We start from the raw sequence: 23,558 nt of genomic DNA, 5'->3' as shown, positions 1-23,558 counted from the left end.
AGTTAGAAACTACACAGTTAAAAACACTTGCGATGTATCACAGTAGGGCCAGCCTCGTCATACTCCTCCTTGGTGATCCACATCTGCTGAAAACTCTGAAGGTTGGCAACGATGGAGCCGCCGACCCAGACGGATATGTCACGAGGCTGAGGTGAGTTTATGACCTTGACAGGAACGTTGCGGTTTACGAGAGAAGAAATCTCCTTCTCACACCGCTCCAAAAAGCCGCTGAACAGAGAAGTGCCGCCAGTGACGAGAATGGTGGAAAGCATGGTGCGGTGAAGCTCAGGCTCGCACATGCGGACTGAGTGGTAGCAAATCTCAGGAAGATTGGGGCAGGTCCTGCCAGAAAGCTCAGGCTTGAAGAGAATCTCAGGACAAGTGATGCACTCCTTGCCAAGCTCAACGGCAGTGCCGTCAGGCAACTTGTAGGTCTTGGAGTTGGCGCCAGGGTTCGACTCAAACTCCTTGAGCTTGCCCTCGAAGTCCTGAGGGACGTAGCAGCAGGCCTCCTTTATGTCCTTGGCAAGCTTGCGATCGTAGGGAGTGTTCCTCCGAAGCCGCTCGACACTCTTGACGATCTGAGTGGTCAGGTCGAAGCCGCCAATGTCGAGCCTGGTGATGGCGTAGGGCATGATGCAGCCCTCGTGAATGAGGACGGAGTGGGCAACGCCCTCGCCGATGTCGAGCACCAGCCCGCTGGTCTTGCTCGACCCGTACATGGACAGGAGCGAGGTGGTGGCCAAGTAGAGGGCGGGGACGCCGAAAGTCTCAAAAAACAGCTGACAGCAGAGCTCGCGGTGGAACTTCGGACTCAGGGGAGGCTCAGTCAAGAGGACGGGGTGCTCCTCCTGCGATATCTTCAGCTCGTTTGAAAAGGCGTGGCGCCACACGGCCTCGGCGAGGGCCCTAAAGGTAAGTGTGATTAGAACAGAGTGGACGCAACGTACCAGTTCCTGACGATGCCATGCTGAATGGGCCTGTACACATCCAGACCTTCCCACTTCTCCAAAACAGCATTGCCGACCAAGGGATCATCAGATCCGTCAACTGAACAGGGGTGAAGAAAATGTTAACTTACGTCCAACCAGAGTGGGAAAGCGAACTTTGGGAGTTTCAGAACCGGCGAACCCGGCCTTCGTAAGAGAAGAACCCGTGTCTATAATTATTGCCAAAGTTTCGTCGGACATAGTTGAAAGAAAAGGAATCAATTAAAAGTTAAAACGGGACATAATAAAAATTAGAAAGAAGGTGTGGCGGATGTTGAAAAGAATCCAAATTTAAAAGCTTTTAAATAAATATATAAATATATATGGTGGTTAAAAACAGCTTCAACCAGGCTTAAAACAATAAATAGTGTCCGCAAAGGGTGTTTTAAGTTCCGACGGATGGGGAGGAAGTATAAATAAAATGTCGATTTAACAGATAGAATTAAAACACATTTAATATAAACAGTCATAATTTTTATTTTCAGTTGTGATTTTTAACTTGTTTTTTAATTATTTGTTAGAATCTTGTCGGTTTGGTAAATCGGTGTAAACAACATGAATGTACAATATATCGCAGATTTTTGTGTAAAATATATTCGAATGTGTAAATTTGGGTTTTAATTTAGGTTGTCCTATTCATTATCATAACGATATGGTTTTTGGTCCACATTATAGCAATAAATGATGGATTCCATTGACCTTTTAAATACAGAGAAGAGTGAAAATAGAGTTAAATTGACAGCTAAAACTTAGTTGAAGAGGAAAATGAATGCCGCTGTAAGTAATAGCGGTAAATCGCAAAAGGGAATGGCCAAAATCTGCACCAAGCTCGTGAACAAAAGCGTAGGAATACACAAAAATAAAAATTCAGTAAAGCAAAGAGGTTGTGTTGATTATAACTCTAGAATACAGTTGTACGGAGAGGAATCTGAAGAGTTGACAAGATTAGACTCGATGGATTTGGAAATTGACGAGAATATGCTGAAGGTGTGTAAAATATACCTGAAGCAATCACTGTACAACGACTGTAAACTGGTGAAGCTGAACCCGAATTACGTAGAACACATAGTGGAGTTGATATTTAACCTGGGATTTCTGGCGAAAAGAGGACACTTCATGAGAGATATACTGGACCTGATAAACCTGCTGGAAGTGCCGGAGAGTGTGTTGAATTTACTGGGAATGAACAGAAATCACAGGCTCTCAATATTTAAAGGAGTGGCATTCAGAGGAGAGTTGTCGCATCCGGAAATGAAGACGGAGCTAAAAAGATGTAAAGTGCTGCTGGTTAAGTATTTCTCGAGTTTGGAAGACGATAGTAACCCGGAGGAGTACGACACAATAGCGAACATGAGTAAATCGTACAAGGAACTGGAGAGTTTAGCAGAGAGAGCATGGAAGGAGAAGGTGGAGCTGATAGTGTGTGAAAATTATGTGCCGAACGACGCAGCGTCACTGCTGTCAGCAAAGAGTATAAGCTGCATAAGCAAAGTGGGCAGTAAAGTGATGAATAAACTGTCATTCGCACTCAACTGCGGAATTATGCACTCGCCGGACAAGGATAAGGGAATAGAGAAGTGCATAGGAGAGTGCGAAAAGTTTTGTTTCCTGAGCAGAGGAGTGACCATAGCAACACTGACGTTCGCAGAGAACTTCAAGGGCTTCACAATATTCATATCGAAGAGAATGATTAAGTCGGAAAACCTGCGAAGAATCGAGGAACTCATAAAAATATCGATAGTGAGGCTGCAGGGAATAGTGGAGGAGCTGGAGTTAATCAAAAACCTGAACGGAACGTTCGAAGTGGACACGAAGGTGTTCGAGAGAGACCACAGGCAGAGCAGCGTATGCGAAAACTTCTCAGACTACCTGGACACGCTCCTGGGAAATAAGCCGAGGGGGATGACGACGCCCTCGCCAAGGTCGACGCTGAACTACTTCTCATGCGAAATGTACTACAACAAAGTAGTGGAGTCGGAAATCAGCTGCAGCGAGTACAGGAAGCTGACGAGACTTCAGTGCTTCAAGTACTACACGAAGATGAATGAGCTGTGCACGACGCCGTCCTTTGAAACGGTGCCAATAGGAAGGTACGCAGAGGGAGAGTTCCTGAGCGACTTCATAGGCAAAATCACGAATGCGCTGAAAATCAACAAGTGCGTGGCGAGCCAGAGCTGCTCGGAGTCGTACATCAACCACCAGCTGCACTTTGAAACGGCGTACTCGAACGTGGAAAACATGCGGCTGTCGCTGACCTTCCAAATGGCCTCGGAAAAGTACGCTCACCAGGGGATCAACGTGAAGACGTTCTGCAGCAAGTGCAACCACTCGAGCATACACAGCGTCCAGGACCTGACGCTCGGAAGGTTCCTGCAGCTGCTGATGTTCAACAGGGCATACAGAGCGAAGTGCGACCACGCGCTCTTCCAGAGCAGCAAGTTCTCAGTGCTGGCGGAAAGCTACTCGATCACGTTTAACCTGAGCCCAGTCTCGATCTACAAAGTGGCGCCGGAGTTCAACGAGCCTTACTACAACTGCACGCGCGACACCATGGAGGTGCTTCTAAGGAACGGAACGATGCTGGACAGAAGGCTGCAGCTGCTGTCAAACAAAGTGGAGAGTATGGTACACAGGCCACAGGGAAGAAGGGTAAGAGTTGCAGGAAGAAGGCTGGTAAGTAACCTGTACTTTAAAGAGGATAGTCCTCTGGAAAGGGGGTTGGAGTACTTTTACGACAAGGTCTACGACACGGTGACGGAGAACTTGCACAACCTGGTAAACTACGACATCGAGAGGCGCCTCCCGTGCATATGTAGGCTGAGGAGCCCAGAGGGAGAGAGCGGGCTTAGTAGGAGTCAGTGGGTTAGCAGCATAGAAGGGCTTAAGTTCGAGGAGTTCATAAGGAAGTTTGAAAGGCACTCAGCATTCGGAATAGAGCTGAACCACAGACTGTACGAAAAGATAAAGGGCTCAATGGAAAGAGGAGCTGCATTGCACGCGTGCGAAGAGTGCGGAGCGAATAGTTACACGACAGTGGCAGACGTGGACCTGCTAAACTGGCTGTACATCCTGGTGCACGTGATCAACTCGTTCGAAAGTAAAATAGTTAAGTTGAAGGCAGGACTGGAGAAGATAATGAGTTACTCGGAGGAGATAGCAGGCTTCTGCAGAAGCGTCGAGAGAGCGGAGAAGGACCTGATAGGAGTGTTCGAGCAGTGCACAGCGCTGATGGTCTACCACAAGCACTTCTGCCCGAGAGAGCCGATGCACGCCTTCACAGTGGCAAAGGCGTTCTTCGTGGGATTCTACAACGTATTCGAGTCGCTGGAGGAAGAGTACTCGGCAATATCGCACGTGGAAAAGGTGGCCTCAGTGAAGATAGTGGAGTACGACAAGACGAACGTGGTGATAGTGCACAGCTTCGGCAAAGAAGCAGCCTCGTACGAAAAAATCGACTTCACAAAGTCGACCTCGGAGAGATGCAGCAGGACTGAAGTGGAGAGAATAGAAGGGCTGGAAAAGGAAGAAGAGGAGGACACGTACACAGCATACAACATAGACGAGTTCCTGACGTTTTCGCAGTACTTCGCAGTACTCTCGGGAATAGAGGACCTGGCGTCGAAGGTGAAGAAGAAGAGCGCGTACTTCAGAATGGTCTCGAAGATAAGGCTGAAGCGAGAAGGGAACCAGTCGATAATATGCGAGGACTACAAGCCGATAGTGACGCCGAACAGAGACGTAGCAAACATACTGTCAAACGCACTGCTGTCAAGAGATTACGGAGAAAGGTTCGGAAACAGAGACAAAATTAGGAGTCAAAATGAGCACTTGGTGAGCAAGTACACAGAGTACATGAGAGAGTGGTCGCCGGAGTACGAAGAGTATGAGAGCGAAGACTACGTAGGTGGACGCGAGAGAAGAAGAGGGCTGTTCCACGATCAAGTGTCACTGAGAATCCTGGTAGGAAGCGTTGAAAAGTGTATATTTAAGTTGGAAGTGCACTTGGAAGAAGAGAGTGGATACACAAGTAGGAGTATGGAGCTGAAGAAAATATATACAACGAAAAATTGGGAAAATTTGAGTAAATTTGATGATATAGTTTTGAAAACGCTGTTTGATAGCGAGGGTGGCTCTGCAGTGAGAACGAAAGTTAAATTGAAGAAAAACAAGGAGAGTGAAGGGAAAAAATGGAAGTCTGCAGTACCATTTTACGGACTTCCAATAATATACACGAATTCGAACATGCTTAACTACAAGAGAATGGATATGAAGAGTGAAGATGGCGACCACGGCTTATGGGAAGAAAGCAATGGAGGCTTCGATGGAAAGGGTGAGGGAAGTGATGAGGGAAGAATGGCGACAAGTTATAAGGGTAGTGAGTATCTGTCAAGCGCATTTATAAAAAACGCCATGAAGCTAAGTGTGGAGCAGAAGATGCTCATTAAGTATATTGTCGCCAATAATTCATCAGTGATTATTGGAGAGTTGTTAGACGGAGTTGGCGCAAATAAGCTGATAGCAACGAAAACACTGGTGAATGTTGAGAGATGGAAGGGAAAATATGAATTAAAAGGCGGATTACGAGGGAGTGTTGGTGCATCACCAAGGACTAGCATGGAAGAATTACGAGGAAGCGTTGGCGGATTAACTGGAAGTGGTGGCGGATTAACAGGAGATAGTGTAGAAGTAAACGGTGTGAATGCGAAGAGCGAAAGTGAAGTGTTGGATGTGTACTGGGGGCCATACCGCATAACGGTATTCTACGGAAGGGAGTTCGAAGGTCTGAGGAAAAGGTTCTGCGGAGACTTAATGAACTACGCAAGGTCGCTGTGCAGAAGCACGAGGATGAGGAGCACGGGAAAGAGCGGATCGCCAATCTTTATGACCTACGACGGAAACTACACAATCAAGTTGATCAACAAGTACGAAATAGGACTGTTTATAGCGCAGGGGAGAGAGTTCTTTGAGTACTTTAAGAAAAATGAGACTCTGATGAGTCTGCCGTACGGACTGTATAAAGTGACGCACCTGAAGACGAACAGCAGCATCAACTGCTTCGTTATGCAGAACATAGACCACTTCCACAACGAAAGTAAAATCAGCTTTGACCTCAAGGGAATAGCGCTGAAGAGGTACATCAGCATAAGCAGGGAGAGCGTGACGCCCACAAGTTTGAGCACAACATACAACTACGCGCACTCGTCGTTCAGCGACTCGGAAGCCAAGGGGAAGGAGGGAGAAGGCAAAGATCAGAGCGTGCTGATGAGCAGCGGAGGAAGCTACGTGCTCCTGGACCAGAACTTTAAGCTGTACACGAAGGGGTGTCCAATACAGCTGAACTACGAATCAATCAACCTGATCAACGAGAGACTGAAGAGCGATTTGAACTTCCTGTCGAGCATAAACATAGTGGACTACTCAATGCTGCTGAGAATATCGCCCTCGCAATCAGTGATAACGCTGGGAATAATAGACTTTCTGAGGTAGGGACTGGCGCATGCGCCCAGACGTGTAGACAGATACGTATTAAAAACAGTTACGTAAACGATGTAATGTCTAATTTACACGTATAGGCCGTACACGTGGGATAAGCAGATAGAAACGGTGGGCAAGCGGTTGGCGAACATAGGACAGGAGCCGACGATAGTGTCGCCGAACGAATATAAAACGAGGTTCTTCAACTTCATACAGAGAACATTCGTGTACCCGTACGGAGTGAGAGGCCAGAAGGAGAGCCCGGAGCCCGGAGGCCAGAGGGCGACTGGCGATAACATAAACTACATGTACCAAATAAGGCCGTACAGACAGTGCAGGCAGTGCAGCGCAATGAGGTACATGTACTCCAACGAACACTTCGCGTGCCTGAAGTACTACATGGCGCTGCTGTCGCCAGAAGTGATGCAATACCTGCACCTGGTAATGAGGGAGAAGGGAGGAGAGACCACGAGGTCGCTGGAGGCGCCGGCTCGAGGGGGATTTGCTGAAGGGCCAGGAAAACGCGAAGCGCACAGAGAACGTCTGGACAGGCTGGTGAGCGCAATAGAGCGTGCGTACCAATCGCCGACGATCAACTGGAGCCTAGTAATATAGTAAATTGAGTACGTAGAGAGGTAGATGTGTGAAAGTACAGAGTTGTTTAAATGAATGCTGAGAGATATATATGTGCATTAATACACACACAGACAAGTATATATGTGAGTAAACTGGTAAAATAATTAGTAATTTAGTTAAAACATTAAAATTAAAATCGCAATGGTAGTATTTTACAATAAAAACTATGTCACAGAAGGTAGACATTACAGACGGAAACCTATAGCTCAGTCATCTTCTCGTAAAACAGCTTGTCGTGCTTCTTGACGTGCTCATGAGGCATGGTGAGCTCGTTTATGTCAGTGTCGTCGACAGGGTCGATTACCTGAAGAATCAGGACGGGCTCGTCGAAGCCGCGAGAGTGGCCGCCGGAAGATTTCCTGGAAGACCTGCGCTTCCTGTTACGATAAAGGCTCTTGGAAATGCGCTTGGCGGCAAGGCGGCCGACACGCTCGCTGGGAACAGCAAGCCCCTCGTCCTCGAAGTAGAAGCCGTCCTCAGGCATGGACTCAAGGACGCGGAGAAGGCCACGGTAAGTGTTTAGGTCGACATTGCCCTTGGCGACCATCTCGTGAACAGGAATGCTGATGTGCTCTACGTTACGAGCCTTGGCAAGCTCGAGAGCGTGCCTCTTTAGCTGCTCGTGCTTCAGGTCGAACTCGAGAGAGTCGATCCGCTTCTTAATCCTATAGAGAAGAAGACGAAGAAGAGCAGTGGACTCGAGAGACTCGATGAGGTCGAGCTCCTTCTCATGGAAGGAAAAGGGGACATCGAGAGAGACGAGCTCGTCAGTGGCATCGGAGGGCATCATCCGGATGTCAAAGGTTATGAGGGCGAGGTCGTCGTCGAGAGAGCCGCCGAGGCCAGCGGAAGCGTAGCCGAGGCCGTGGTGAGGACTGAACAGCTGAGAGAAGACCTTGTGGTTCAGAGAACGGGGAATGAAGCTGGCCGCGGAGGGAGAGAACAGCTTCCTGTACAGGGAGTCCATGGAGTCGAAGTCAGGCAGGCCCACAGACTCGAGCTCGAAGGAGTACTCGCCACGAGCCTCGCCCTGCTGAACGAAAGAAGAGTCAGTTCCGTCAGCTCCAGAGTCGTCGTCCTCGAGGCCGTAGGAGACCTCGTCTGCGATTTCAAGCAGAGACCTGGGACTGGTGTCCTCAAAGGTCTCCAGCAGCGTGGTGGTGTCGTCCTCGAGGTTGACGACGTCCTTGTTCAAAGTGTCCTCGTTGGTGGCGAGGAGGCCCTCAGGAGTAAGGTCGGGACTGAGCATTTCACGCCGAACCAGCTCGTCCATGAGGTCAAGGTGCGATTGAGTGGAAATGAGAGGCATGAGCTTAGTCATGGCCTCATGAACAGTAGGATTGTCGGGAGTGCAGGCGAACTTTAAGAACTGGTGGTTCTTGTTTATGTTTTTGCCGTTGGACTCGATCTCAGTGAAGCGCTCCAAAATGAGCCGGGTGTCCATCGTAAGAAGCCCGTGCATATAGACGGAGAAGTCGTTGGACCTCTCGACAGATAAGCAGGTGTTGAGCCTGTGGAGGAGCTGCAGTCCCATGCAAATGCCAAGGGAGTTGCCGTACCGACCCTTGCCCAACTCGGCCTTGAAGTAGTCCTTCATGGCGTAGGCGATCTCCAGAGGAGGAGAGTCCATGCTCACGTCAAGAGCGTTGCCAATGGCGCCGAGCAGAGACTTGGGAGTTAAGTTGATGGTGGCAGTTTTGTAAGGCGAGGTGGCAACAATGCCGGCGGCGTTTATGTACTTGCGGCAGCGCTTGGCAGCCTTGGAGTTAATCAGGGACTTGATCTCCTTCTTCCGCTCAGGGTTCTTGTACTTGCCCTGAGCGAGCCGGGAAAAGGAGGTGATGAGAGTGATGAAGGGGACGGGAGGGTCATAGTAGCCCTGGTCGAGCTGGAAGTAGTGCCAATGCTGCAGTAAAACGGCAGAGCCGGCGCACAAGAAGGCCAAGTCGTAGTTGCCGTCAGTAGCGTTCTTGTACTCGTTTATCCACTGAACGTACATTACCTGCATGCGCTCAATGACGTCGTTGGAAGTGAGCGAAGTGATCATGTTCTTGACCAGGCAGTTCTTATGCATGGGCTTGAGCATGGGAGGAAGCCGGGTGACGTTCGACCCGGTCTTGGCGAAAAACAGGCTCTTGACGCGTGCCAGGTTGGTGTCCACGTCCCTCTGAGTGATGCCGACGCTTTCGTAAAAGTCCCTGACGGAGTCGTAGTTGTCAGCAGCAATGATGCCGTAGGTGATCTCGAACAGGTCCTTCAGCTCCTGGTACTTGAAGGTGTGGTTCGCCAAAAAGTTGCGCAGGTTGTCCTTCTTGTCCATCAACTTCATGAGAGTCAGAGCCTCGATCCAGATCCTCTGAAGTTCAGGATACTTGTCAACGGTCTCCCAAAGCAACTTGTAGCCACTAAGCCTCTTGGGCACAGAGTAAAGCGCCTTTTCATAGCCTATAAAATATTATAGTGGTTTCCAGTAAAAATATCTATGTAATTAAAGTTAACTAATTTTAAAATGGGTGAAAAGTTACTTGAAAGAATAAAGTGGATGTCGTTGCTCAAATCCTTGGTGTCGACGTTCATTGACAGAAGCTCTTCCATAGTATAAACCTTATTGCTCTCGCCCCTAGTTTTCCTGACCCTTGGACTGACAGCCTTTTTGAACACGCGCTTCCTATTTGGCAGGTCGAAAAGTGAGTGAGTCACTTCAAAATCGGTATACATGTCTATAAAGCGGGACAGCTGTGCGTGAACACCGTAGTTTTGCCCCAAATCAGATGCAACTGAGCCCAACGGTATGTTCAAAGGGCCGGGCAGCAAGTCAAATGAGATGAAGGCCTGATTGTCTGAACTTGAGGCCTTTCCAGTAAGCTGACTCAAGAAATTGAGAGTCTTCATGGGAAGCACGAAGGATGGCTTAGCAAGTTCAATCAGGGACTCCTGCCCATTGTTCATCACATATTTCTCGACAAAAACGTCGTTCTGAAAGGCCAGAGTCTGCAAAAGAGAGACTAAACGTCCCCATTTGAAAGCCTCGGCGCTGGTGTCCTCGAACCTGGCCATTAGCCTATCCTTCAACTCAAAAGCACACTGCTGAGTGAGCTCCTCCCTGACGCACATGGTGAAAATTTGCTCGGGAAGAAGCAACTTGGCAGTGGTGACCACTGGGACTGAAATCCTCTTGTCACTTGATAAAAAGTCGATCTTCATAGTTATGGTGAGCGGAGACTTAAAGTCCTTTGCAATGTCCTCCATGTCGACTTTCTCAAACTTATTCATGAGATCAGTTTCGTTGTACTCAGAATAGCGCTTGCGAAGCTCCTCAAGTAACTCCTCTTTGGTTTTGCCAGCAGTGGTCTCGTTTTCTCCCAGTTCCTCGTCAGAATCACTCGACTCTGACGATTCTGAGCTTTGGTCCTGATCAGCCTTCTGGTAAAATTTGGGTTTGTTGGCAGCGTCTTCACTGCCTCCCAAAGAGAAAGTGGTCTTGAGATCGGAGTTGTCCCCTTTCCTAACATTGCTCAAAGTATCGCTGGTTAAGGCGTTGTTACCAGGTGAAGACGAGACTTGCTCAGGCGTTGAAGTTTCAACCTCTGGAGCCTTCGTCTGATTAGACTCAGTTTGCTCATTAGACTTAACTTCCTCGGTAGGAACAGGATTATCTTTGTCAACAACGTTGTTGTCAACCGGTGCAGGTTGTTCCTGTTGAGGTGGATTCACCGGTTGCGGGGGATTGACTGGTTGAGATTGTTGCCAAGTAGCCTCGGGTTGGCCCTTTCCGCTTGCTTCTGCAGGCTTGTTGGACTCAGCACCCTCATCAGATTCAACAGGATGAACCATTTCAGTGGGAGGCGTCCTATAGTTTTCAGTAGGCTGAACTTCCTGGACGTTTTGAGTTGGTTGCTGCGGTTTGGGTTGGTCATTCGGTGTCGGCAGTTGTGTAGTTTGAGGTTGCCTCGGTGTTTCACTAGTCTCCGGATTCTCCACGGTTTCAGGTGCCGTTGGTTGATTAGGTTCAGTAGCTTGATTAGACTTAACCTCCTCAGTAGGAACAGGATTATCCTTGTCAACAACGTTGTTGTCAACTTGTGGAGTTGGTTGAGGTGGATTGATTGGTTGCGGGGGATTCACTGCTGGTCTCGGTCTAGGTACATCACTTGACCTAGTTGACTTAAACACACTATGCATTCTGACGTCATCCGGTGAGTAAGCCTCTGGAGACAACTCGTTTGACCTGCGCTTCCGGCCTCTCCTAGATACCTCATCACCTGATTCATTGACGGATTCACTGGTTACAGACACTGGCTCTTGTGTAGCACTCTCGCTAGGCTGATCAGGTATTTTGAGCTCATTATCATCTTCGGATTTGTTAGCTTGAGGCTCCTGATTAACTGGAGGAGCTTTCTCCTGTGGAACTCGGGGAACATGGCCTTGAGAAGTTGAAGGTTGCTCATGATTCGGTTGACTAGGCCATTCCGTTGGAGTTCTCTTAGGAGATTCGAATGGGTTCTCGTTGACTTTTGGGGGATTAGAAGCCCGAGAATTGAGGTCTATTAAGTCATTCTGGTTGTTGTCAGGACTGGTGGAACCGGTTTCTTTTGTAGGAACAGATTGTTGCGGTTCTTTAACCGGCTCCGGTAAAGGTTTCGTTTGTTCATTAGATGTAGCAGGTGCACCTGAAGTAATACCCAGGTGCTTGATTCCGCTAAAGAGAATTTTGTCATAGTAATTCTTATCGTATTCAGAAGAAACAGTCACCGCAGGAGTCGAAGTAGTTTTCCCAGGCCCATTCTCGACGAAAAACATGAAGTCTTCGGAAGTTGACGTCAAAGGCTTCCATTCATTAGGGTCTCTGTGACTAGTCTTGTACCCTAAAATAATTTGTTAAAAGAGGAATAAATCACAAGCGTACCTGAAACTAGAAGTAGGAGCTCAGGGTGAGTGTCGTTGAGGCGGTTCCTAAGTAAATGTACCTGGCCCTGTATGGAAGTAAAGGCCAGGGCGCTCAAGAGCCTATACTTTAAGTTATCATTAGTTATTTCTTTGGAATGGTATCTTCTGAAAAACTTTCGTCGGATTATCTTCAGGGCGTTTGAAAGATCAGTATCGCTCAAATAATTCTTCAGAGCGGTAAACTCGTCGGAAGTAAGCCAAAGAGTCGACTTTAACTTTAGATGAAAATTAAGAAGATTGTCATCGTCATCCACTAATCGAAAATTGAATTAATCAAACATGAAGGAATATAAAATTTTAAAATATATGTAAAAATATCTATGAACAGATAATAAGTTTGTGTGTGTGAATCTTCAAAATGAGCTTACCTGGATTGAGAAGTAACTTGAAAACGACCTTATCTATAAAAGAATGTTAACATTGGGAAACGTACTAGTATTAGCTGTGAGATTCGATTCCTTGTCTATATTCTGAAATAATTCAAAAACGTTATGATTAATCGGAGCAGCTTTTGTGAATGTGTTGAAAGATTTTCCGATTAAGAAGATGCAAATAGACAAAATATAAACAATAGGCTTAAATTTGTGTATTTTCATTCTATAATTTACAGAATATAATTAAAACTTATCAAACTCTATTTTTGAGTGAAACAATTAAAATGTGTAAGCATTCATGTTGATTTTAATTACAAATTAGACAAAATTGTTGAAACTAAAATACACGGTTTAATAAAAGTTATTATATTGTACACTAGTGATATTTGAATTAAATATGACCGATTGTCGTCTATTATACACAAAATAAACCGAATTATGCCAATGCACATCAAAAGAATGTGTAAATGTCCTCCCCACCCAAAAAATGAGAAACAATATTTAATTGAGCTAAAACCACTATATGAGAGTATAACAAGATATTTTTTGTAAAACAAATGGGAGATAATATAAAAAATGTGTAGATTCGTGATTTTACTAGAATATTAATTGTAATGGTATAATTGTAGAAGCAAATTTGTAAGATTTAGCCGATACACAAACGGAAAATGTCGTTCAACACTAAAAAGTAAATTAATGTTGCGTATATATTAAAATATATTAAGAAGATAGAGGCAAAAACGTGTATTGATCTAAACATAAGTATACATACCAAAGTAACTATTGCCGTTAGGAAATAGCTGAAAAACATGAGAAAACTTCATAGGACGATTGCTATCGAGAGATACATCACCTATACGAAATACGTGTGAGCGATATGAGTGATAGGTAAAATGTATTTAAATACCTGTAATACAAGCAACAATTCCGTTATTCGGCGAAGGTTGGCAATCACAAGTTACTAATGTATGCTTAGAAGGGGGAAGTGACATTATCTTTTCCAAAATCTGAGTCTGTCCCTTAAATTGGTTCTGCTCAAAAGTCATCATACTATCATTTGTATAGAACTGAGCCAAAGACTTCCTATACGTAATATATCAGACGATTCGTTATTTTTGAGAATACTGATTAGTAATCAATGAAACATATTAGTTACCTATCAGACTCCATAAAGGTGTAGTACATATTAGCAAATTGTTTTCCAATTTGGTCAAACTGGGTATCCATTTTTATCGATATCTGTTGCAACAAAGTATTCCAAACTTTTTTATGCAGATCAATTAAATGTGATGCTAATAATAGTGTTGTAATCACAGAAAGGAAGGGATGGGGTACACATACAACGTAAAAGTAAGTATAAATTAAATATTATGTATAATTGAATTTGGACTTGAAACAAACGACGCATACTTTCTGATGATGATATTAATATAAGATTCTTATACCATATATGATTGATGGATATATACACATATTTAAGTCAGTGAAATAAATAAGTATAATAGATATATGGGTATTTTCAATAATTGTATGTTTTTACTATGTGTTTTGTATTGAATTGGAATGGTATATGTGTGTTTTTAGGGTATCAGATGTTATAAAACGATAATTTAAAAGATTTAATCCATTATCACAATTAAGTTATGTGTGTTATTTATTAAAAATAATAATTCTGTACAATTCATACTCATAGCTATCAATTAATAAAAAATTTGACTCGTTTACACCCTCATATTTTATGTGGTCCATAGAAATATATTTACTTATCTATAATTAAATCTTCACGTTGTTGTTGTATAAATGAAAAAAGTTGGAGTTAAGTTTACCTATTTTCATTTATTAGCATTCTTTTTTGTCTTTTCAGCCGAATCGAAATATGAGGAAGTACCACAAGTACCACAGCCAGAAGCCACTCACAAGATAACCCATCATGTACACCTCGGAGTTCAGACGGATAACAACCCACAGGAAACCTTGGTCCTGGGAATGTACGGAGATTTGGTCCCAAAAACCGTGAAGAACTTCCTGGCATTCTGTACGGGCACCGAGATCGAAGGAAAATCATATTCATACGTAAATGTGCCGTTCCACAGAATCATCCCCAACTTTATGGTCCAGGTATGTTATAGTTAGTGGGAAAAATCGATTGAATCTTGCAATTAAACGAATATCATCAGGGGGGAGATATCGTCAACAAAAACGGAACGGGCTCCCTGAGCATTTACGGAGAATCATTCGAAGATGAAAACTTCACAGCCTTACACAAGAGACACGTGATCGCAATGGCAAACAGAGGTTAGTTGAGAAGAATAACAGTGAATCAGGCCCAAACACCAACGGATCTCAGTTTTATATCACAACAGTGGCGACAAGCTGGCTGAACGGACATCACGTTGTTTTCGGAGAGCTGGTAGAGGGAGAGTACGTGCTTCAAGCAATTGAAGCAACAGGGTCACAAGCAGGAATGCCCAGGAAGACGACGCTGATAAAGTCCTGTAAAGTAGAGGAACTTTAGAAAATAACTAGGTCAAAAGTGTTTCCATTTAACAGAAATTAATATGTTCATAAAAGTAAATAATGTGTGTAAATAGGTAATATCATGCTGAGATAAAAGAAATTAGTAAGTGCGAATAAATGAGTAAAATAATATGAGTGTGCTTAAACATATATTGAAAAATCACTGTTTGGGCCAAAAGCCTTTGTGTGTTAAGTGAATCCGAGTGCCCTTCTTATTTAAGAAATTGGGGTCAACGTAGTCAGGAGGAAGGGGCTGCTCAGGCAAAGTGCCAGGAAGATAAGTGCAGACTACCTCCTGAGAAGCCAAGTCGTAGTCACGGTGAAAGAGAACACTTTCGTCCAGGGGAAGAAGGTGTTCAATGTCCTTCAAGTAAATCGACCTGAAAGGATGCTCGTAATCGAGCTTGGAAACGTCTATTTGAAAGGGAGGAGGAACGTAAGAGCCAGCAACTTCACACTTAATGGTAGGCATCATGAGCTCAACATGATAACCTGAAAAATAATAGTAAACGTGGAGAAAATCAAAAATTTAGTAAAAATATGAATGTTACCTTTTAAATAGGCGGGAGAAGCCATTAAGCCGACAAGTGTGCAGGGAATATTGACCTCAGAAATCTGACCCTCCACATGCCTCTTGAACCTAATGAAGTAAACTGACTTCTCGAGGGGATCGCATTGAACGTTAGATATTACACACTTCTCAATGGTTCCTTTGTAATTGAGATTGTACAACCTTCCTGTGAAAAGGTAGCTCAAATGGCCGAACTGTTCATCGAAGGCCAGGGGATGAACAAGGGAGGTTTTGATGCAGATTTTACGCAAGGGGCCGAAGCCAGAGATGAGACCTGGAACCAGGCCCTTGTCGAGAAGGTGTTCCTTCTGAACGAAGGCCGGCCAGTCCAAAACGTCCAAAGTAACACTGGTGTCCCGACTATTCTGGGAAAACAAATTTACGAGCTCATTTTTTAAAATATTCCAGTGATTCCGCTTCAGAACCCTTTTATAATACATGGATAAGTAGAAATGAAGAAAAAAATAAAAAAATTGAGGCTAAAATTGGGAAATGCCCAATGTGTAGAATCCAGTAGATATAAGAGGGAACAAATTAAGGTTTATTCGTTCTCAAGAACGTCCTTAAGGGCGAGAGCGACTCTTTCGGCTCTTTTTTCGTTCAGCTGAGCCACACATAGGCGAGAGTTGGATATAAGGTATATATGGTGGCGCGTCCTGAGCAAGTCGACCTTGTGCTCGGGTATGTTCAGGTAACAGAACATGCCCTTCTGGTTGTAAACGTGGTCCCAGTTGCCAACGACCTTGTGCTCTATCAGTTTGTTGTAAAGATGGACTCTGGCGCTCTTTACGCGGTTGTAGGCCTTGCCTAGTTCCACAAGCCACCGCTCCTTAAGCGAAGGCGTAGTCACAATCTTGTGCACAACCTCAGAGTAGAGACGAACTGGAGTGCCGTGAACCCCTCTACATATGTGTCTGAGATTGGACAGCACCTTCTCCCTAAGAGCCAGATCGTTCCTGTGCATGACCTGAAAAAGCGTTAAAGTATGGTGAACGTACGAGGTGGAGGCAGCCCACTCTGCCGGCGTACACTGTCATCATCTTTGAAAAGGAGTGGGCGACGAAGAAGTCAACGCCCATGGTCGCAAAAAGACGTACGGCGTACGAGTCCTCCTCCAAGTCGCCGGAAGCGTAGCCCTGGTAGGCTATATCTAGGAAGGGTATGAGCTCCTTCCTTTTCACCACCTGGGCTATTTGATTCCACTGCTCCTTTGTCGGGTCAACTCCACAGGGGTTGTGTGCGGAAACCTGAAGGAGTAGTATGTCGCCCCTGCGTAGAGTCTCGAAGTAACTAAGCATTCCTTCCATGTCCAAGGTTGAGTCCTTATTCAGGTACGGATATTCACCATACTCAAGACGAGTGTTGTCGACTATGGTCGGATATCCAACCCAGCAAGGCCTACTGGTAAAGGCTCTCTAAAAATATGTGAGGGTTTAAATGAATATATACACACGATGTAAGGGTGTTAAAATAAATACACATGAGTTTATAAAATATCCGCGGACATGTGCAACACATAGTCATTGACATTTCAAATAAATAAACCTATGTAAACGTACATTGGCGTCCTTTATGTTAAACTTCAGGAACAACAGTCCTATAAATATTCCGTTGGTTGCTGAAGCGGCGTGTATTGAGCATATACGTTCACATAGCTTTTTATACTCTTCCTCGTCGGTGTCCTTGCACTTGAACAACAAGTCCCTAGAAGCCTGAGATAATTGTGTGTTTCCAAGTAGGGAAAGATATTCCTCCAACTGATTTGGGTTGCCGGCTATTTGAGCCCTCACCTCCTTAACCACACTAAAAAATAATGAAAATCCGGGTGTTTCTAGTGATAAATATAGTCTTACTCGAACATAAAGGGCTCCCCCTCAGCTGAACGATAAACACCCAGTGATAAATCAAGTTTGTCGGGATGCTTGTCCTCCTTAGCAAGCATTGCTGGACCGAAATTTAGGTCCAGAGGACGGAAAGGCAAATCATCGAAAAATTGCATTGGTAATTATTCCAGATTTCGAAAATAATTCAAAGCTCAAGGTTTCAAGCGGGAAATTAAAAAAAGAGATTATGTACAAAAGAAACAAATTTTACACACTATCTGTAATCAAATATGATCAAAGAAGTCCCAAATTTAGGGATTCCACAATAAATATCCAAATTTCAGGCAAACGCTAAACTGCGCAAGGTGTGCCTAACGAGCACAAGACAACCAGATAATAACTCATAGCCACAAAAGGTACGAATTTAATAAAATATGTCGATTTATTAAAGCTGTGTATATTTTTTGTGCTTATGTAATGGTTGCATATCAACGGTGTCTCTAGTATCCGGTTCATAGGATTCCGGTACAGGGTTTCCCCATTTGCCTGAATAATTAGTTAAAATTAAACAAAGGAAGTGTAATAAACAAACTAAAACACACTATAAAGATATATATACATTTTTACATATAAATTTGATGGTATCAAATGTGTCCCGACCTTACACATCGGAAATAAATAATGTGAAATAAAAAACATAAACCAACCTTGCAAGAAGAGCTGCTTATAGGTAGCATTCCCTACTGGCCACTTGACATAGTCTCCAGTATTCCATTTAAACTGGCCCTTGGCGATAATGTCGTTATCGAAAACGTCGTCCACATCCGGGTCTGCTGGGAAGGGATCTTCTCCGTCCGGAAGAGAGTACAGAACCCTCACGAGCATAAATATTTGATCGCACTCTCCACATCTGTATAAAAATCCCTCTCTGCACCTAAACCATAGAGGGACGTGTTCGTGTTCTCCACTCCCCCCTGTGCATCCGACGACCCTAAAGAATTATCAGTTGCATCTATTTTTAATGTATGGTAGCTATTGTATGATCTATACCTTTCGGTCATGACGCTAGGCACAAGTACTGGGTTCTTGATGGTTCCAAAAGGACCAACAAACGGAGAGGTTTTTAGATACTCGTAAAGCTCTAGTAAACCTAACATGTGTTCAGAGGGTTCTGACACAACTTGCATTCCCAAGTCCCTGGCCAACTGTTTGTAAGATTTTTGTGGAAGAGAATCCGTATCCATGAGAGTGGATTCTCCGCGAATCCTCCAATACCAATAACTTCCAAAATAATCCATCTTTTGTGGATCCGATTTCATCAATGTGTCTATATCTTTAGGCATTGTGTCCAGCGGTAATTCAAACTCATGTTGCCTGGTTCTTTGGAAATGTATATAACCACGTCGTGAGTTTAATAAAAATTTATAATTAGAAAAAAAACTTAAATTACTTATAGAAAATAAGGAATTGTTGAGTGTGCGATATAAAGATTTTGATGCCATATCGAATTTGAAAGTGAATGATGTTATATTAAAAATAAAAACACAAAAATAGAATACAGAATTATAAAGGCAAAGAAAGTTTCAAAAAACTCCACACATGAAGAAATAAATAGTTAAAGAAACACAACGCTAAATTGGTAAATAGGATGATTTAAAAGAATGATGAATGAAAGAAAATGTGAAATTGCCTGTGCATTAATGGGGATGGTAGAAATAACCATAATATATATTCAATTCTCAGAATTAATCGTGTAATATATGTATATCGGTTGTAAAATACTTAAATTATAAAATATTTGAAGATATTTAAAGGTTACAAGTAAATGTGTAGAACCTTTGAAAATGTTTGTAAGATTAGACATTATATAAACTATTTATTTAACATATGTGCCTTTAAATTAATGATGTATTCCTTAGGGGTGATAGATCACCAGATATAGAGTCCGACGCGGAGGAAACTCAGCCATTTCGAACAGAAAATGATAGCAACGAGTCCTCAATAACCCCGAATGCAGACCAGTTCGCAAACTTTCACGTCAACCTTCCAGCAAGAAACGACTTAACACCGAGCGACTATGACTACGATTTTGAAAATTTCAGAGTGGAATTTGGAAGAGGTGTGCCGAGTGATAACTCGCCTCACCCATCGACGCGAATGCCTTCAGTCGTTGAAGTGTCGTCGGAGCTGTCAGAAGAAGAAGAGGATCAGGAAGTTGATCTAGAATTTAAAGATGCACTCGAACACCCCGAAGAGGAAGAACCAGAGACGGTCCCAGAGAATCAGGAAGCTGAAAGAGAAGTTTCAGAAACCAGAGAAGAGCAGGAGCCACAAGAAATATCGATAGAAGAAGAGGATGCTTCCGAATCTGAACGTGCTAAAACAGTATCAGAACAAGATGAGGGAAAAAGATCGGAAGAGAAGCCTGAGGAAGAGGAAGAAGAAGATGATGAAGATGAGGAAACGATAATTAATAAAGATCCTGAGAAGGAAGAGAAAGAGGTGGATGAGGAAGAGGACAAAGAGGATGAAGATGAAGAAGTGGAAATTGTATCAGAACCTAAAGAGAGACTAACAACGGAGACGAGGGAAGTTGCTAGGACCGAATCATTTGATAAAGTGTCAACAATAACAACAGAACGTTCGTCACGTGTGGGCGAAGGAGGATCAGTAAGTTCGAGAGAGAATGTGGTATCGAAAGAATTCGAAGTTCCGAGGCCAAGAATAATCAGAAGTAGGCCAGAAAAGGAAAGAGAAAAACTGGCAACAGGACGAGAACTCACAAGAGGAGAAAAGAGACCAATGTCAACGAGCGGAGGAACGCAGCCATCAAAAAGGAAATATATGACACCAGCTGCAGTAATATCACAGTATGCAAAGGGAAATTTGACAAATTCAGAAGCAATGGACGCAATAATGAAATTTAGAGTAAACAAAATGTTGCCAAAGAAAGTGGACGGAGTGTACATGGACAAGGAAGAAGTAAAAATACCGAAAGGATACAGTTTCGCAAAACACAAAAAGTCCAAATCGAAAAGAGGAAGAATAGGACTGACGAGAATAGAAAGAGAGATAAGAGCATACCAAGAAAGCACGCAGATGCTGATACCGAGGTCAATTTTCGCAAGAATAGTGAGAGAAATAGCACAAGGATGGTTCAAAGGAGAGGGGCAAATTAAGTTCACAGTGGAGGCACTGGCGGCACTGCAGGTGGCAACGGAAGACGAGATAATAAGGCTGCTGGAAATATCGACTGCGTGCTCGTACCACGCGAAGAGAATAACGCTGAGAGTGGATGACATGAGGCTGGCAAGGTTCTGCCGAGGAAGGCAGAACTACGAGTTCACGAACATAAACTAGAGATACCATAGACTTTTGTGAAGGGACTGCGGCTTTGAGTGTCAAGTAAAGACGGTAAACAGTTTGTGCAATGAACAAACGGAAATTTTGTATAAATATGTACACATATAAATAAACAGGAATTTGTACTGAACGGTAGTAAATTTAGATATTTAAGATTGTAAAATGATAGGTTAGATGTAAATACATTAAAAAAATAGTGGTGTGAAGAATGAAAAGGAGGAAAAAAGGGTGTGGTGAACAATTCAAAAAAGTAAACCTTAAGAGTTAGATGTGTAAAGTATAAAGGGAAAAGTAGGAAGGAATAAAAGCTAATATTTAAATATAAAATAGAATCTAAGGATTGTAGAAAGGTTTAACTGGAAAATATGGATAATTATGGCCAACCACACAAGAATAAGAACACCATGACAGATATATATGAAATAAGGGTTTTAAAATAAATAAAATGACAGATTCTCATTTAATTTGATAAAATATCAGTGAATTTAGATTATTTGGAATTTTTCATAAGAATCTAGATTTTGACGATAATTTAAAAAAATTGAAGATGGAAATTATCCCAAATAAATTAATATTTAAATGGTATAACCAGTGCGTTCATTTAATATTTTGCCAATTTGAATGGCTGATAGCATAATTTATGTATGGAACAGAGTTTGGAAAATGTGTACCTTCTTGAATGAGATGTGTAAAACATCATTTAAATAATTTTACTTATTTATTGCAAAAAAACTTTATTTGTATTTAATATTTAACTATTAGGTCATTTTTATATGGTTAACTTTCTCCTCACCCGTAGTGTGCTGCTTATGAGGATTCCACAGCTGCTCCTTTCCGCTCATATTGTGGCCTTCCATTTTTATATCCCAAATTCAATATGTATGCAGTATATAATTGAACGAGCAGGTGTACATTTTCAATACATACATAAAAGCAGCCCATGGGGCCGTACTTGCAGCTAATGTGCATTGAGAATGTATCATAATATATACTTTATCTTTGTGCCGAATCAGGTCGTTTTTAGATTTAACATGATAGGCTCCACAATCAGATTCCTCTTGTTAGTACTAGTTATTTCAACACTTTTCATTTGAATCAAATGCCTCTTGATCAAAAATTAGGGAATGCCAGTGTATTGATGGGATTCCTTGACTGCAACTATTTCAACACAGTGTGTTGATGGATTTAACTTAATCTCTCCAGAGAAATGCTTTAATAACACCGATGTGTAACGGTTAAAGCCCTGAAACAAGGGTGTAGTCGATTTAAGAAAGCATCTTCAAGCCCTCTAATTCTGAAACAAGTTGGAGTATATTTGCTTCAGAATTGAGGGAAACTTGAAGAATGCAAATAAACCATTAAAGGTAAGGACTTTTATTGAAGTGCTTTAATTGAAGGTTTTAGGTAAGTTTTAAAACACTGAAGAAAATGAAGTGTTAGAGTTGTAACATATTCCCTCCGAATAAAGATACTATGTATATTGATTAATATACATACACTTCAATATCATTTATTTGAGGCAGAATTTGGCTAATATGCCACTGTGGATTTAAAAGATTTAGATTTAAAACAAGTGATTTAATAGGGAAGTCAGCTTTGTGTCTTTTCATGATAGTATTTAGGTGTTAGGTGCACACACCAACACAGCATCAACTAAATGCAGTTTTAACTAAAAATAAAAAATGTTTAAGGTAACTATAGGACGAAAAAAGTAAAGAATAGTAAAAGAATGTTGAAAATGACCATAAGATTATTGTACAAGAAAAGTTTAATCTTCAAATTATCTACAAAAAGTAATCAGGTAAGGGTTTCTTGGCAGGAACGCCCCTCTTATCTGGAGGAACAGCCTCGAACTTTTTAAAATTGCAATTTAAATTCTCGTCTAGTTCCATAATACTCGCTACATTACCACACCTATAGCAGTAGTTAGGAGCCGACCAGACAGTGATGAGAGCCTTGTTGAACCACCACTTGTACCCCTCCATGACCAGCTGGTGAGCCCTTGCGATAGTTTGAATGTTGTTCTGGTGGCAAAACTGACGAACCACGTCACCGCCAAACAGGAAGCCGGCGCCTCGCGGACTCGCTCCCCAACCGTCCATTGACTCGGGGTCCGACCAGAGCAGGTCACACATCGGCCCCTCGTGCGGAACCTCCTGCTTACGATCCAGGTACCTGATCTCGTCGATCGTGAGAATGGACGGCGAGAGTCCGCCGTGGATGCAAAAGTACTTGTTGTCGATGAGGGCGCCGATGGAAAAATAGTCAAAGATGTCGGTGCAGTAGCGCCAGACGTTGACGCTCCCGTACTTCCGTATACACTCGTCGTAGAACCCGTACACCTGAGTGATCTGACGAGATTCATGATTTCCGCGGATGAGAGTGATGCGATCAGGGTACCTAACCTTGAAGCAGAGAAGGAGCAGGAATGTTTCAACGGAATAGTACCCTCTGTCTACGAAATCGCCCATAAACAAGTAGTTGGTCTCAGGAATGTCCTTGCCGACCTCAAGCAGCTCCTTAAAGTCATAAAACTGGCCATGTATGTCTCCACAAACCTAAGAGTGCGTGAAAAAGGACCGCGTAAAATAAAAACTTACGGTAACGGGCGAATCAACGTATTGTACATTGGATTCCTCGATTAAAATCTCCTTCGCCTTGTTGCACAACAGTTTGACCTCGTTCTCGCTCAGGTACTCACATTTCTTAAGCTGAGCAATATCCCTGTCAATGTCACTCATTTTTGAAGTGGAGAAGGGGCGACATCCCAGAAAGAAGGAAAAACATAAAAGTAAAATGTGTAAGCGAGGCCAGTCCCCCATACGCAAACAACAGCGACTCAATTCTAACTAAAAACAAATCT

At 43.3% G+C, this 23,558-nt stretch overlaps 10 protein-coding genes across 10 annotated transcripts; 3 read left to right on the top strand and 7 right to left on the bottom strand.

The window, feature by feature from the left end:
* Positions 1–17: 17 nt before the first annotated feature.
* Positions 18–1,190, bottom strand: TOT_020000037 (actin II; the record flags this gene model as incomplete). The annotated part of the gene is made up of 3 exons (XM_009691772.1): positions 18–909; positions 951–1,050; positions 1,082–1,190. The coding sequence occupies 3 exons, from the start codon at positions 1,188–1,190 to the stop codon at positions 18–20; spliced, it is 1,101 nt and encodes a 366-aa protein (XP_009690067.1).
* Positions 1,191–1,754: 564 nt separating this feature from the next.
* TOT_020000036 (uncharacterized protein) lies at positions 1,755–7,079 on the top strand (the record flags this gene model as incomplete). Its single annotated transcript, XM_009691771.1, has 7 exons — positions 1,755–2,262; positions 2,410–3,638; positions 3,729–4,453; positions 4,493–4,756; positions 4,826–5,473; positions 5,645–6,472; positions 6,563–7,079. The coding sequence occupies 7 exons, from the start codon at positions 1,755–1,757 to the stop codon at positions 7,077–7,079; spliced, it is 4,719 nt and encodes a 1,572-aa protein (XP_009690066.1).
* A 220-nt stretch (positions 7,080–7,299) lies between these two features.
* TOT_020000035 (conserved hypothetical protein) lies at positions 7,300–12,643 on the bottom strand (the record flags this gene model as incomplete). The annotated part of the gene is made up of 7 exons (XM_009691770.1): positions 7,300–9,545; positions 9,626–11,156; positions 11,397–11,524; positions 11,771–11,965; positions 12,007–12,300; positions 12,416–12,448; positions 12,481–12,643. 7 exons carry the CDS (start codon positions 12,641–12,643, stop codon positions 7,300–7,302), a joined length of 4,590 nt encoding a protein of 1,529 aa, XP_009690065.1.
* Positions 12,644–13,067: 424 nt separating this feature from the next.
* Positions 13,068–13,648, bottom strand: TOT_020000034 (uncharacterized protein; the record flags this gene model as incomplete). Its single annotated transcript, XM_009691769.1, has 4 exons — positions 13,068–13,102; positions 13,194–13,274; positions 13,329–13,504; positions 13,578–13,648. The coding sequence occupies 4 exons, from the start codon at positions 13,646–13,648 to the stop codon at positions 13,068–13,070; spliced, it is 363 nt and encodes a 120-aa protein (XP_009690064.1).
* A 573-nt stretch (positions 13,649–14,221) lies between these two features.
* TOT_020000033 (putative peptidyl-prolyl cis-trans isomerase taCyP) lies at positions 14,222–14,936 on the top strand (the record flags this gene model as incomplete). Its single annotated transcript, XM_009691768.1, has 3 exons — positions 14,222–14,539; positions 14,599–14,716; positions 14,746–14,936. 3 exons carry the CDS (start codon positions 14,222–14,224, stop codon positions 14,934–14,936), a joined length of 627 nt encoding a protein of 208 aa, XP_009690063.1.
* A 162-nt stretch (positions 14,937–15,098) lies between these two features.
* Positions 15,099–15,949, bottom strand: TOT_020000032 (uncharacterized protein; the record flags this gene model as incomplete). The annotated part of the gene is made up of 2 exons (XM_009691767.1): positions 15,099–15,430; positions 15,490–15,949. The coding sequence occupies 2 exons, from the start codon at positions 15,947–15,949 to the stop codon at positions 15,099–15,101; spliced, it is 792 nt and encodes a 263-aa protein (XP_009690062.1).
* A 101-nt stretch (positions 15,950–16,050) lies between these two features.
* Positions 16,051–17,508, bottom strand: TOT_020000031 (aspartate aminotransferase, cytoplasmic; the record flags this gene model as incomplete). The annotated part of the gene is made up of 4 exons (XM_009691766.1): positions 16,051–16,476; positions 16,508–16,924; positions 17,069–17,312; positions 17,363–17,508. 4 exons carry the CDS (start codon positions 17,506–17,508, stop codon positions 16,051–16,053), a joined length of 1,233 nt encoding a protein of 410 aa, XP_009690061.1.
* Positions 17,509–17,777: 269 nt separating this feature from the next.
* Positions 17,778–18,675, bottom strand: TOT_020000030 (cytochrome Coxidase subunit; the record flags this gene model as incomplete). Its single annotated transcript, XM_009691765.1, has 3 exons — positions 17,778–17,878; positions 18,040–18,323; positions 18,383–18,675. 3 exons carry the CDS (start codon positions 18,673–18,675, stop codon positions 17,778–17,780), a joined length of 678 nt encoding a protein of 225 aa, XP_009690060.1.
* A 318-nt stretch (positions 18,676–18,993) lies between these two features.
* On the top strand, positions 18,994–20,692 carry TOT_020000029 (histone; the record flags this gene model as incomplete). Its single annotated transcript, XM_009691764.1, has 3 exons — positions 18,994–19,085; positions 19,252–19,453; positions 19,820–20,692. The coding sequence occupies 3 exons, from the start codon at positions 18,994–18,996 to the stop codon at positions 20,690–20,692; spliced, it is 1,167 nt and encodes a 388-aa protein (XP_009690059.1).
* Positions 20,693–22,479: 1,787 nt separating this feature from the next.
* On the bottom strand, positions 22,480–23,517 carry TOT_020000028 (serine/threonine protein phosphatase pp-x isozyme 1; the record flags this gene model as incomplete). The annotated part of the gene is made up of 2 exons (XM_009691763.1): positions 22,480–23,243; positions 23,292–23,517. 2 exons carry the CDS (start codon positions 23,515–23,517, stop codon positions 22,480–22,482), a joined length of 990 nt encoding a protein of 329 aa, XP_009690058.1.
* Positions 23,518–23,558: the final 41 nt, after the last annotated feature.

The sequence above is a fragment of the Theileria orientalis genome, chromosome 2 (assembly GCF_000740895.1).
Source record: "Theileria orientalis strain Shintoku DNA, chromosome 2, complete genome".
Lineage (NCBI taxonomy): Eukaryota > Apicomplexa > Aconoidasida > Piroplasmida > Theileriidae > Theileria > Theileria orientalis.
This window is presented reverse-complemented; position numbering and strand designations above follow the sequence as displayed.